Source organism: Drosophila miranda, chromosome 4, assembly GCF_003369915.1.
Source record: "Drosophila miranda strain MSH22 chromosome 4, D.miranda_PacBio2.1, whole genome shotgun sequence".
Lineage (NCBI taxonomy): Eukaryota > Metazoa > Arthropoda > Insecta > Diptera > Drosophilidae > Drosophila > Drosophila miranda.
The window spans coordinates 11,753,718-11,765,749 of NC_046677.1; the positions used below are offsets into that span (position 1 = coordinate 11,753,718).

The 12,032-nt window shown below is 44.8% G+C and overlaps 6 protein-coding genes across 9 annotated transcripts; 4 read left to right on the forward strand and 2 right to left on the reverse strand.

The window, feature by feature from the left end:
- Nucleotides 1-428: 428 nt before the first annotated feature.
- Nucleotides 429-5,424, reverse strand: LOC108162003 (transmembrane protein 189). 3 transcript variants are annotated; one of them, XM_017296486.2, is made up of 6 exons: nucleotides 5,287-5,424; nucleotides 1,976-2,189; nucleotides 1,683-1,894; nucleotides 1,403-1,621; nucleotides 1,168-1,337; nucleotides 429-1,100 (listed from the first exon to the last, which is right to left on the reverse strand). In XM_017296486.2, the coding sequence occupies exons 2-6, from the start codon at nucleotides 2,184-2,186 to the stop codon at nucleotides 1,010-1,012; spliced, it is 903 nt and encodes a 300-aa protein (XP_017151975.1). In that variant the 5' UTR covers nucleotides 2,187-2,189; nucleotides 5,287-5,424; the 3' UTR covers nucleotides 429-1,009. The 3 variants fall into 3 exon arrangements, with proteins under 3 accessions (XP_017151975.1, XP_017151976.1, XP_017151977.1); XM_017296487.2 differs by lacking the exon at nucleotides 5,287-5,424 and adding an exon at nucleotides 4,932-5,177; XM_017296488.2 differs by lacking the exon at nucleotides 5,287-5,424 and adding an exon at nucleotides 4,718-4,903.
- A 226-nt stretch (nucleotides 5,425-5,650) lies between these two features.
- Nucleotides 5,651-6,441, forward strand: LOC108162004 (28S ribosomal protein S18b, mitochondrial). Its single transcript, XM_017296489.2, has 2 exons — nucleotides 5,651-6,019; nucleotides 6,082-6,441. Exons 1-2 carry the CDS (start codon nucleotides 5,739-5,741, stop codon nucleotides 6,401-6,403), a joined length of 603 nt encoding a protein of 200 aa, XP_017151978.1. The 5' UTR covers nucleotides 5,651-5,738; the 3' UTR covers nucleotides 6,404-6,441.
- Nucleotides 6,442-6,518: 77 nt separating this feature from the next.
- On the forward strand, nucleotides 6,519-8,010 carry LOC108162001 (pyridine nucleotide-disulfide oxidoreductase domain-containing protein 1). The gene has a single exon (XM_017296483.1). The coding sequence runs from the start codon at nucleotides 6,546-6,548 to the stop codon at nucleotides 7,962-7,964; it is 1,419 nt and encodes a 472-aa protein (XP_017151972.1). The 5' UTR covers nucleotides 6,519-6,545; the 3' UTR covers nucleotides 7,965-8,010.
- Nucleotides 7,939-8,641, reverse strand: LOC108162005 (transcription initiation factor TFIID subunit 13). Its single transcript, XM_017296490.2, has 3 exons — nucleotides 8,549-8,641; nucleotides 8,413-8,487; nucleotides 7,939-8,356 (listed from the first exon to the last, which is right to left on the reverse strand). The coding sequence occupies exons 1-3, from the start codon at nucleotides 8,591-8,593 to the stop codon at nucleotides 8,066-8,068; spliced, it is 411 nt and encodes a 136-aa protein (XP_017151979.1). The 5' UTR covers nucleotides 8,594-8,641; the 3' UTR covers nucleotides 7,939-8,065.
- Nucleotides 8,642-8,656: 15 nt separating this feature from the next.
- Nucleotides 8,657-10,796, forward strand: LOC108162000 (protein nessun dorma). Its single transcript, XM_017296481.2, has 3 exons — nucleotides 8,657-8,921; nucleotides 9,001-10,504; nucleotides 10,568-10,796. The coding sequence occupies exons 1-3, from the start codon at nucleotides 8,675-8,677 to the stop codon at nucleotides 10,728-10,730; spliced, it is 1,914 nt and encodes a 637-aa protein (XP_017151970.2). The 5' UTR covers nucleotides 8,657-8,674; the 3' UTR covers nucleotides 10,731-10,796.
- A 94-nt stretch (nucleotides 10,797-10,890) lies between these two features.
- Nucleotides 10,891-12,032, forward strand: LOC108162002 (PI-PLC X domain-containing protein 2). Of its 2 annotated transcripts, none has more exons than XM_017296484.2 (2): nucleotides 10,891-11,077; nucleotides 11,138-12,032. In XM_017296484.2, the coding sequence occupies exons 1-2, from the start codon at nucleotides 11,002-11,004 to the stop codon at nucleotides 12,007-12,009; spliced, it is 948 nt and encodes a 315-aa protein (XP_017151973.1). In that variant the 5' UTR covers nucleotides 10,891-11,001; the 3' UTR covers nucleotides 12,010-12,032. The 2 variants fall into 2 exon arrangements, with proteins under 2 accessions (XP_017151973.1, XP_017151974.1); XM_017296485.2 differs by having other exon boundaries at nucleotides 10,987-11,077; nucleotides 11,133-12,032.

Consider the following 12,032-nt stretch of genomic DNA (forward strand, 5'->3'; position numbering starts at 1 on the left):
CTGGTTGTTCTTTAATATACAATTTTCTTTCTTAAGGTTCCACAAGCTGAAAAAATGCAAATGAGTATGTTGTCACATCTTCAATAACGAGTACAGTAAATTCTAATTGAATTAGGATCATAATTTATTTTAATTTCATCACAATTAATATTGCTCTCTTAGAATTTAGTGCACTAAATGATATAAGCAACTAACTGCTGACACGCTTCACAAAACAACGACGGCGGCTGCTCCACATTGTACATACAACATTCCTAAGCGGCCAGAGAGATGCGAGTAGCTGGTTTTTTTTTTTTGGTAACAAATTTTACAAATACATATAAGTAAATTCTCCCTTTTCTAGATTGCACTAAAGTTAATACATGCCACTAAAAGTGTGTCATTAGCTTATTCCAAAACATTGTGTATGCCTCTTATACGAGTAAAAATCGTTTTGTAAGTAACTTTATTGATTGCATACAGCGCCTAATCGTCTAATCGTAACTATTTGTTTATAACTTATCATCGTTTGTATATATGTATCTTTTGCAGGCTATGATGCAATTTTTTGTGAATGTCTTTCATTTAGGATCTGGGTATAAAAATCATTTCCTCTGTTTAAGCTTATGTATAGGGGATTTGTATTGCATTATGCACTTCTTTCTTTTTGTAAAGATATCAAAATGTTTTAACAAGCGTTTGTTTCATTTCATTATTTAGTACACAGGTATACATAAGGCTCTCACTCGTAAAAGAGATCAGTGATTGTGGTTCTTTATGCGCTTCTAGTGTGTGTGTGCGAAGTGTTGTCCAAGGCTTAAGCTTAGATATTCAACTATTTGTTAACGAACATTGCGAGGATGCAACTAAAAACTATGCGATTTCTTCAGTTAACTTAATATACATACATATATGTGATCTGTTCTTAGTTTAAAGCTACTTTGTTGTGCAAAATATCATTTTTCATAAATATAAGGCTGCTTTTGGTCCAGGATTTCCTATATACAGTCGCTGAGGGTAGCAAAAAGCCCTATGTAAGTTTCTTGGCCCATTTCATATCATCGTCGCGTGGCTTTAGGCCCGTAAAATGCTCAATAACAAGCTCAAAAGTAGACCAGAATCTAAAAGGACAAAAAAATGATCTCACATGAAAATGAAGGTGAATTTAAGGAGGAACACGCCACAAACCTTATACGTTCCAGCGGCCAATTCAACCATCCCGTGGTTATGCAAAAGTACGTCTCATGCGGTGCCACATGATGTATACGATGATGCTTCCTTGGCAGAATAATGTGACAGCTTTGCAGTAACAGAACCCACCGTGGCAGACCCCAGTAGGTATGTGACCATTTGTGAATCTATAAAATCATAAAATTCCGATTATTTTTCATGAACGGAATAATATATTTGGATGAACCCTCACCTGATTTGTCATGGCCACAAATATGGAGCAAAGAAATACATAGGCTATCCAGCCAAAATGTAGCTGAATCTCGCTGGGCGATCGAATGTAGAAATAGTGCGCCAAATACCCAAGAATGGGTATTCCAACCATAAAATTGTCACCATTCGTTTCAATGAAATCGTGGCGCGTTATGGATGTGGGATCCAAGTGATGCTCGCGAAACGGACGCAGGAAATTCTAAGAAATAATAAAACCATACTAGAGAAACAATTGATGATGGAAAGACCTGCATGCATACCCTGCCAATTAGGGGCAAATCCACAGAACCCCAGGTATCTGCTGCCCAGTGGACCAGACCAGAAGCAAAGTCTGCTGTTATGATGCCACACAATGCGGACACAATGGCCACACTAATCCTCTCCAGTCGCATGTGCCGGACAATCAGTATCAGATTGATGATCATGAGGCCTATGCAGGTGTACACGCAAATGATTTCCTGGGCCCGCTTTCCTATGGTAAGGATTGTCGGATTGTGTACAATATGAAAATGTTATCCAATACGCCTGTCCTTGCAGCTATAAAGATCCTCACCTGGACTGTACAAAGAGGCCAGCTCCTGGGCGCCCTTGTTCTGTGGTCCCCAACGTGGCGCCGCCGATGGGGGAGCCACATTGGTCGCTTTGAGTACCTCCGGCCTCTGATCGGATTCTTGGTCCTTGGTTGTGGCTGGCGCTGAATTGCCATTGGGATCATCCTCGTACATGGAGTTGGCCAGAATTTCCTTGTCGCTCTTACCCGCCATCGTCTATGAAGAATGGAAAAATGGTTGCTTAACTGAAGAGCTTGATGAAGGAAACGAAACAACTTCAAGAACTTGAGGACGGTCCCTGACTAATGGATGGCGACGTGGCGTCTGTATTCAATGTCAGGCCATGGCTTGGGAAGCCCAACAGATGGACCCCTCCGAAGCGAAGCGAAGCCCTTTTTCCACATGCATAATTTACGATTTTGATGGGAATAGAAGTAACAAAATACAAGTAACCTAACCACATGGGCGAGGATTATACTAAATACATATAAATTGTTTTTTAAAAACTGTTGTTATTGTCAACGAATGACCTCTGCACAGGAATCCCTCTCCCCTTCCCCCAGCACATTGCGGCGTTGATGTCATTAGGTCCTCCAACTGCACTAGGTCCCACACCGTCTGCATAGTAATACCTGCCACCGAATGGGGCGACGTGTCACGCAATATTTTTGGGCTTACGGCTGGTCCGTGGGGAGCGACGGAACTCACTCGAATGAGTTGTCAGTGGCGGAGGCGCGCCGCCGCGCCAAAGGTGCCTTAATTAGGCAAATTGGTATTTAAATTGTTGTGAACGCTATCTGTCCCTGGAGGTTGGTTTGGTTTGGGGTCCACAACGATATGCAAAGGATTGTATTTTTAGCAGGCTATTTGTTTCTTTGTTATAACATTCTTTATGTTCTCCAAGAGGTGTATTTTTCTATGACAAATGGCGCATAAGCCGTAATGTGACCAGTCTGATGTATTATATTAGAACCCATTTCCATTTAGGCTTTAAAATGTATTTTAAAAAAGAGCTTTGTATTTTAGATTATGGTGTTTGCGATTGTAGGCATTCTAGAAAGTCTGCTGTAGCTAATCTTAATAAGTAGAGGTAACTTATAACTCGATCTTTATCAGTGGAATTATCAAAACTTTCCGGTGGATGACTATAAGACCCATACCATAATAGTTACACAACTATAGAGCCGTTCAAACAATAATTCATTTTACTAACTATCCCTAAAATATAGCAAATATTTAATCAATTAAAAGCTTTCAATCAATGACCTATAAAATACTTGGAAAATACATTCAAAATGCATAAATGTAATTACAATAATTAGGTAATTTATAACTGGAAATCTATAAAGAAAATTATACTCGAAGGGTGTTCGAACACTGGCCATTAGGGAAAGTCGTGTCCCAAAGAAAAAACACATTAATCAAAACTGGTAACAACTTATTGATAAAGCAGCCCACCAGCTGCTACTGACCCCCTCCGAGTGTAAGGAACTTCACGAGGGATTGACAGACTGGTGGCGGCACACGCGTGGGCATTCACTAATGTTACCGAAGCCCCGAGAAAACGAGACACGAAGGACATGAAAAGCAAAGCTCTATAATCTAGGCAGTGACTGGAGCCCTGTGGGGCCATAAGCAAACATTTCCTTTTGACGTGCAACAGAGCGCAGGATAAACAAAAGAAGGCATGAAGAAACACCAGTAGAGCGCCGATTCAAATTTCGAAAATAAATGCCAAGTGCCAGAGGAGTGGGCGTAGGTCGGGTCTCCATTAGGGCGAAGACCCTATAGATCCTACCCTCTCTATAGGGCGGAAGTAAAATGGGAAACCGAAATTTTGTATGTAAAAACGGCGACAACAAAATTATTTGGCGCCGACTCTAGTGGGTTTGCGGCTACCCAGCAATTGAAGAGTATAATATAAGAGTAGAACACGTACGAGAAATTTTCCCCGTTGGAAATCTATAAGAATAATGAATCGAGTGGTTCTGGACTATTTCTACCATTTTTATAGACTACTTTAATCTCCCCCATATAACCCATTGTGCACTATCTTAATCTTTTAATTACACTTTTGTGTACTAACTACGCATTTGTTAGCTTGTGAAACCTATTATCGAGGGATATATTTAGCTTTCTAACACATCGTCCATTCTTATTACAGCTGTTAATCATACCAACTGAAGTGAAACACTAAAAAGAGGGCCTTAAAATTCCTCACGAAGTACTCTCATAGTCGGATCCAATCCCCCCACCGTATGTATCACATAATTTGTTTGTTTGCTTGTGAAAGGCATAAAAATAAAAGGGGGCGCACATAGCACAGCCAACAGGTATTAATTTGGCACAATGTAACTACGATTTTCGTTTGGTTTGTGGCGCCGAAGGAAAATGGCAATTTATTACACGAAATGCGCGAAATGTACTCCAACTCCAACGAACTGTAAGAGAAAGAGTGTCTAAAGTGAGGAGCCGCCACCCTGTTTTTGTCAGCCTGCTTTTCGGGTGAGGTGACCGCGCGACATGCCACACTCGCTCTCTCATTCAAACTTGCGGTTCACATAGCGGTATTTATAGCACTATTATTTTTGTTGCCCTTTTTTTCTGTTCGGTTTTTGCAATTGATAAGAAATTGTAGTGTGGCTGGCTTGCATATTGCACGGCTATTACGGGCCTGTACGTACGGCGGGGTCTCTATTTATAAAGGCAAGCAAAAGCAAGGCTCTCGCTCTCACCTGACTCACCTTTCGAGGGGCGAGACCAGTAATGTTACTTGGATTTGTGTGTTAGCTGCTAGTTCTACGAAGAACTCTACGATTCGGTCATATACTATGTGGTTGGGCCTATTTTTTACTTGGAAACAATTAAAATCAAAATGACCGTCTGCTCCGATATTGATTAAAACAAACAACAAATTTATGCATGCACGCAAGCGAAACTACTGGTGGGTATTACTACCAAGTATTGGATGAATTACGGCCAACTCCCGGGAACGTCAACGCTTGGCGCTTGTGTCGTATGCCGCCACGGCAAATGGCAAATAAATGCTGGTAGTAGAAGTTCCTTTTATTATACACGTGATTTAGGGCTGCCTGCCCCACCACACCACAACTACAGCAACAGCAACACCACGCACTGGCGACGACGACGACGACACGACACTCCGTTTCCGCTTGCAGTCAACGCTACTTTGCACCAGTAAAATCCGAAAGAAACTAAAACTAAAACGGACACTGGCGGCATTTAGCTGTTCATTCATGCTATATTTTCGTCTGTGTGTGTGTGTGAACATGTTTACCATTATGTTACTCACCGCTTTAGAAAATATATTAGAGTTTTTGTACCACTATAATTTGTGATTGCATAGTTTTTAACAATAATTTAGAATTTTGACGTATAAATATACGCAAAAACACAATTAAGTTCATTTAACTCTCGCGCCTCCGACAACTATCGACAAGGGTGGGTCGATATCGATTTCCGATGTTATTTTTAAATTACAGATTAAGATAAAAAGAAACAATTGTAAGTAAACAATTATATTTATTCATGCTATTCATGGTGGTGCTACCAGTTTTAGTTTGTTTATTTCATAGACGTCATCTAATTGTACCATCAACTAATTGTTTTTCCAAATCTAGTCGATAACTTTAGTAACGATTTAAGGCTGCCAACCTGTTTTTATCTGATCAGCTGCTCGCCGGCACACATTCTGCTTGTTACGTCGTTGCGTTTTTGGAAACAATTCAGTTTTAATAACTTAAAATGTTGCCCATTGCGCGAGGGATATACTATGGTTTGGCTAGCATAACGCGCAACAGCCGGGGAGCTTTGCATACAGCCAGCGCCTTCAGATGCAAGGCAGAAACAGCAGCAGCAACGGAAAATGAAGCGGAGGCGGTCGATGGCGAAGAGGACCCAAAGAGCTCTGGTCCGGACCCCAAAGATCGCACCCAAGTGATACCTGTGGAAACATCAATACGTTATCTGAAGAGTGTCGCGTATAAGCAGACCTATGGCGACGATTTCGTGTGGTCTCAATATCGGTAGGAATCATTCTCTGACTCTGACAAACATTACACTGATATTGAAATATACTCTTTCCTAGGCGCAACCACAAGGGCATGTATGCGCCGCGCAAGACCCGCAAGACTTGCATTCGCCAGGGAAAAATATCCACCGGTAATCCTTGTCCCATTTGTCGAGATGAGTATCTCGTCCTGGATTACCGCAACACGGAACTGCTGGAGCAGTTCATTTCGCCGCACAATGGAGAGGTCCTTAGCTACTCGAAGACTGGTCTATGCCAGAAGAGTCATTTGCGTTTGAGGGTGGCGGTGGAGCAGGCCCGGGATTCTGGCCTCATAACCTACGATGTGCCATTCAGAGAGTATGACTACAACGAGTTCTATGGCCAGCAAAAGTCCTAATATTAGTTAATCATGTTTAATAAACGATTGTTAAAAGATTTGGTTGATTGAATGTCCGTTACTTCTAGGTTTCCCTATTATTTTGAGGTTAAGTTGAGCATCAGCTGTTATTTATTGTTTTGATTTTCTTCTGTTTTTGAGGATGTCGCGCGACTGCAACTTCTTGGTCGTTGGCGGTGGGATTGCTGGCGTTAGTTGTGCCGAAACATTGGCCATATGCTGCCCCTCATCGTCCATTTTGCTTCTCACTGAATCCAGCATTGTGAAGAGTGTTACCAATCTCGTGCCCGTCGCCCGCTATCTTCACAAATTCGATGTGCGGGAGAAAGATGTCAACGAAATTGGCGCCAGCATAGCAACAATTGTGGACCAACTGGAGTACATCAACAGCCGGGAACACTGGGCACGCACCAAGACGGGTGTTATACTAAAGTATCGCTACATCTGCGTGTGCACCGGAGGAGCACCAAAGTTATTCAATTCCGGCCATGCCGAGTCACGCATCATTGGCATCCGCGATACGGATTCCGTGTTGGAACTCCAAAAGAGACTGCTCACAGCCAAGGATGTCTTGATTCTGGGCAATGGCGGCATCGCCAGTGAGCTGGCCTACGAGCTGAAGGATGTTAATGTGCACTGGGTGGTGAAAGATTCGCATATATCCGCCACTTTTGTGGATCCGGGAGCTGCGGAGTTCTTCCAGCTGGCCAGGAGTGAGCTGGAGGAGCCAACAATTACGGAAACTGCCATTAAACGGATGCGCTATGGTGAACTCACGCCCCCAGACAATAAGGAGAGTAAGCAAGGAGCCGCTTTGGGTCCGGACTGGCACAGCAATTACGATTTGAGTGGCGGTTCAAAAGATGCAGGCAAAGTACTGCCGAAAATGTACTACAAATCGAATATAGCGGATTACCATATGCTCCCAGAGGAAGGAAGACTTAGTATTCAGTTGAGCCACGACGATGGTAGCACGGAGAAGCTGACTTGTGATTTTATTGTGTCTGCAACTGGTGTCCAGCCACGGCATGAGTTTGCAACGGATTTCCCGCCAAAATTAGCAGACGATGGCGGGCTTTCTGTGGATGAAATGATGAGGACCAATTTGCCAGATGTCTATGCGGCGGGCGATGTCTGTTCTGCAGCGTGGGAGCCTGCTCCCCACTGGTTCCAAATGCGCCTGTGGACACAGGCCAGGCAAATGGGTTCTATGGCTGGACGCAGTATGTCCGCCGCTTTCGAGGGAGAGATTATCTATCAGGACTTTTGTTTTGAGCTCTTCGGACATGTGACGCAGCTGTTTGGCTACCCTATAGTGCTTCTTGGCCGCTTCAATGGCCAGGGTCTGGGCCGTGACTATGAACTACTGGTTCGCTGTACCCGCAACAAGGAATACATCAAGTTTGTGCTGCAAAATGGAAGACTGCGCGGGGCCATATTGATTGGGGACACCGATCTGGCAGAGACCTGCGAGAATCTTATATTAAATGGTATCGATCTGGAGCCGTATGGCGATGATATACTTAATCCTGATATTGACATTGAAGACTATTTTGATTAATTTATTACATTATACAGTATTAAAGACCATGTATCTTAAATCTAAACTAAGCTTTAGGAGTGGCTACGTGTATGCCCCGACTTGGTTTTCTTGTGCCTGTGTCATTTGAGTTTTCCCTCGTTCCCGACGTATTTGATCTCATCGAAGGCCTTTCGCGCCTTTTTCAGCTCCTCGTTCATGGTCAGCAAGTCCTTGACCCTTGCGTATTTGCGTTGATCCTTGCGCACCAGAAAGATGATATCCTCTACTTGGACGCGACCTGTCCGCCCAATTTCCATGGCACGATGTGTCGTCTCTGCTATATATTCTATGACCAGATCTTCGAGCAAATCCACTGTCTCCGTATAGGGATTTTTATCATCGCCAAAGCCAAACATCATGCAGCGCAACTCCTGGTGAGGTCAAAACACAACAATTATACAAATTACATTATGTGAATTCCACAAACTTTGCTAAAAAGGCGCTTCCTTCCCGAATTTGTGGCCACCAATTGCTCATCATCGGCATCGTCGTCAAAGTTGAACTAAAACAGGACAAAAGAGAATTTTTACACTTGCAAATAATTCGCCAAACACTTTGCATACGTCTCCGCCCTCGAAATTCTCTTCAGGCATGTTGTTTGAGGTCATGTTTTCTTATTTTCATAAAATTTGTTTGTTTAAAAATGTACTCTACTTTGAACAGCTGTACTTGAATAGCTGCAGTGTTGTATGAACACAGTAGTCGATCTATCGTTATCGAGGCCGCATGTCAATACACTCATTTCAAATTTTTCGACGCTACACCGGCTGGTTGCCATAAAAAACATAAGCATGGAAGTATACACATTTGAAAAATCCTTTTTGGATCGCCTCAAAGAAGCCGAGGCAGTGTTGTCCTGGGATAGGGCCGTCATGCCCGCCTCGCAAGTGCGATCCGAGTGGAAATCCTTTGTTGAGCTTCAGATTGAACCAGCAGGTAAGCCACCAACACAAAGGCGCTTTCAATCGAAGGCTTAAATGTGCACACACACACACACACACATGTGTTTATTCAGGTTGGCAGGCGATCTGGAAAATACCTCGCGTCATCTGCGAGGATCTCAAGCTACGATATCCAACCATTGTCTATGGGTATGTTGAGCAGGTCATATTTGACGAACTGAAGGCGGTATTTGTGGTCACAGCCGTGCAGGATAATGATGTGCACTTGCCGGAGAGCAACGCGGTGTCCTTGATCGAGCTGTGGCCCACCATCAAGCAGGAGAACGAAGCCCTAAATGTGGACACCACTGCAGAGTGCATCGATCGCCTGCGCTTCTTTTACTGTCACGTCTGGATGCCGTGGGACAAGGACTATGATGACGATCGCAATTGGGTGCAGATGCACTTGCAGGCTCGCATTCAGTTGGCCTGTGATCTGAGCAAGAATAAGCTGTCTCGCCCTCTGGCTTTGCACATGCGCACGCTCCTGATGGAGGCCAAGTATATACAGCAACGTCTGGAGTATTTGGAACTAGATCTGAGCGATGCCGAGGTCGAGGTCGATGACGAGGCCGTCGAGTTGAATGACAATGCCGCCGAGCCGGCAAGGAAGCAGCCCAAGCCAGGCAGCGCCAACGGCAGCTTGAATGTATCCACATTCCCTGTCACGGATCTGATGTGCCTGCACCTGCGTATGGCCATCATTCGCAGTGAATTTGAGATTCTGGAGAATCCCGAAATGAGGCGCGCCTACAGTGAGCTGCAGTCGAACTCCCTGAAGCGTCATCTCTTGCAACGAAGCGCGGGAAGGCCGACGGAGCTTCCTCTAACGCAGCGTACTCCCATTTGCCATGTGGTCACAGTTCCGGGCAAGCTACAGCAGCAGATGGACTTGCTGACATTGGCCAAGGAGCAAGTGAAACCGGACACGCAGGTTCAGTTGGCCAACACCTTGCAGGATGTTCTGAGCATATGCCGGAGCGACGATGATATTTTGCTCTCACCCGGCGAGCATACAATCAAATTCCTCGAACACCTCAACAACAATGGCAGCCTCAAGGGGCTTGTTAAGTCCGAGGCCATATTGGCTGCCGAACCACAGCTCCCAAACTTGCCTGTAGTGTGCTCCAGCGATGAGGAGAGCACTCTTCTCGTCATCGATGGGAACTACACGCTCTCTCACCTAGTTCTCGACTGCCGTCATGTGCGCAGGGGCATTCTGCTGCGCAGTGGAACGCTCACCGTGCGCGGGTGTCGTCTGCTGGGCGACGGCAACTCCAGCACTCAAGAAGGCATTGTTTGCATGCCGAATGCCAGCGTAGAGTTGCGTGGCTGCATCATTGAGAACTTTGCCGTGGGCGTTTCGATGCGGCCTCGCTCCAGCGCAGAGTTGGGCAATGTTCAAGTGAAGAGCTGCAATACAGGAGTGGAGCTGCTGGACAAGACAGTTTCGTTGAATCTACAGGGTAGCAAGTGTAGCTTTGACAACTGCAAAATAGGTATAATGGCTGATAACTTGGCCTTGCCCGGAAAAGAGGATAAGGTGCTGGTCCTAAGGCAATACAGCGAACTCAAGCGGTAAGAATGGAGTTTAATATTCTGTAAAATGGTGTCAATTGCTAACTGAATTTTTCCTTGCAGCTACAACGACAACAATTGGCTGGGAAACTGCAATTTCATGGATTGCACAAAAAATGTGCGAGTTTTCAATAAATCTGATCAGCTGCTGGCTCAGCATTCTCAGCAACATCTCCTAGACGATGAGCTGGAGGGCGAAAACAAAGAGAACATTGATACTGCTTAAGGACAACTAATGCTTATCACAATCAAACTCGGTTTACGTTAATAAATTCTATAATAAATAAAAAAGCACAATTCAATTTAGGCGGTAAAATATCGGAAAGACCTACTATCGGTACAAACAGTATCGATACTTACCTAACTAAGAAAGTGACCATCCGGCAACTCTCTTGGTTTGTTTACGCACAAAAAGATAACTGTACAAACGCCCCCAACAACATTTGTACTATAAATAAAAATACTTTAAGCGAGTATTAGACATTACACATTGCGCCATGTCCAAGGAGCATTGGATGCGCGACCTGCCGCCCGAATTGCGGAACATGTCAATAATTAATTTGGCCATTCCAGGTATGAATGAGATCATCATTCCCAGCCACTTAATGAATATCACGCGCGTATCTAGTATAGGTTCACACAATTCCATGACCTATGGAATAAACGGCAGCTCCCAACTAGCGCCAGATGCGGAGCCAGCTATCCGACGATGGTATCGCTTCTTTCCCTGCTTTGTACGTCGATGGAGCAAGACACAATCCTCCAGCATCATAGAGCAACTGAGTCTCGGGGTTCGCTACTTCGATTTAAGGATAGCTCAAAGGGACGAAAAGTTCTACTACTGCCATGCCCTGTTTGCTATGGAAATCTTCGAGCCGCTAATGGAACTCCGTCAGTTCTTGGACAGCCATCCTGAGGAGCTGGTCGTCCTGGATATGCAGCACTTCTATGACTTGACCCCGAACCACCACCAGCAGCTACACAAGGAGTTGATACAATTCTTCGGTCATCGGCTGTACTCCACCACAGAGGGCTCCCTGCTCGACTGCACACTGAACCGCTGCCTGGAAATGCAACGCCAGGTGGTGATCATATACCGAAGATGCCCCATTCCGTTGCCGCTGCGCTTTTGGCCCAGCTTTGCCTGGCCCACTCCTTGGCCGAACAAGGCGAGCGTGAAGAAGTTGCAGTCGTTTCTTGAGGATTCATTGCTCTCCCGCCAGCCGCAGCAGGGCTATGTGTCCCAGTGCCTTATCACACCAACTGGTCGATACATAGCCTTTCGGGTTTTCTTCTCTCTGAAGCGCACAGCCAGGCGTGTGGATAAAAAGCTTTATCCCTGGATCACGGAACAAACTCCAGGTCCCTTTGACCCGAAGGAGAAGCCTCGTGTAAATGTGTTTCTAGGTGATTTTGTAGAGCTTAAGGACGGACAGTTTTGCAATTGGGTAATGGATTTGAACTGCAAACTGGAGCCGGAGGAAGAGGACGAGGCAGCTATTTGATGCTGTATTACGTACAACAAAGT

Excerpts from the sequence above, each read along its gene's own strand:
- LOC108162000 (XM_017296481.2), top strand. The coding sequence starts at position 8,675 with ATGAACACAGTAGTCGATCTATCGTTATCGAGGCCGCATGTCAATACA. Across the intron at positions 8,922-9,000 it reads GCTTCAGATTGAACCAGCAG|GTTGGCAGGCGATCTGGAAA; the intron begins GTAAGCCACCAA and ends GTGTTTATTCAG. Across the intron at positions 10,505-10,567 it reads CAATACAGCGAACTCAAGCG|CTACAACGACAACAATTGGC; the intron begins GTAAGAATGGAG and ends TTTTCCTTGCAG.
- LOC108162004 (XM_017296489.2), top strand. The coding sequence starts at position 5,739 with ATGTTGCCCATTGCGCGAGGGATATACTATGGTTTGGCTAGCATAACG. Across the intron at positions 6,020-6,081 it reads TTCGTGTGGTCTCAATATCG|GCGCAACCACAAGGGCATGT; the intron begins GTAGGAATCATT and ends ACTCTTTCCTAG.
- LOC108162002 (XM_017296484.2), top strand. The coding sequence starts at position 11,002 with ATGTCCAAGGAGCATTGGATGCGCGACCTGCCGCCCGAATTGCGGAAC. Across the intron at positions 11,078-11,137 it reads AATTAATTTGGCCATTCCAG|GTTCACACAATTCCATGACC; the intron begins GTATGAATGAGA and ends TATCTAGTATAG.
- LOC108162005 (XM_017296490.2), bottom strand. The coding sequence starts at position 8,593 with ATGACCTCAAACAACATGCCTGAAGAGAATTTCGAGGGCGGAGAC. Across the intron at positions 8,488-8,548 it reads AGAATTTCGAGGGCGGAGAC|TTCAACTTTGACGACGATGC; the intron begins GTATGCAAAGTG and ends GTCCTGTTTTAG. Across the intron at positions 8,357-8,412 it reads GGAAGCGCCTTTTTAGCAAA|GAGTTGCGCTGCATGATGTT; the intron begins GTTTGTGGAATT and ends TGACCTCACCAG.
- LOC108162001 (XM_017296483.1), top strand. The coding sequence starts at position 6,546 with ATGTCGCGCGACTGCAACTTCTTGGTCGTTGGCGGTGGGATTGCTGGC.
- LOC108162003 (XM_017296486.2), bottom strand. The coding sequence starts at position 2,186 with ATGGCGGGTAAGAGCGACAAGGAAATTCTGGCCAACTCCATGTACGAG. Across the intron at positions 1,895-1,975 it reads GGCCTCTTTGTACAGTCCAG|GAAAGCGGGCCCAGGAAATC; the intron begins GTGAGGATCTTT and ends TCCTTACCATAG. Across the intron at positions 1,101-1,167 it reads TGGCCGCTGGAACGTATAAG|ATTCTGGTCTACTTTTGAGC; the intron begins GTTTGTGGCGTG and ends TTGTCCTTTTAG.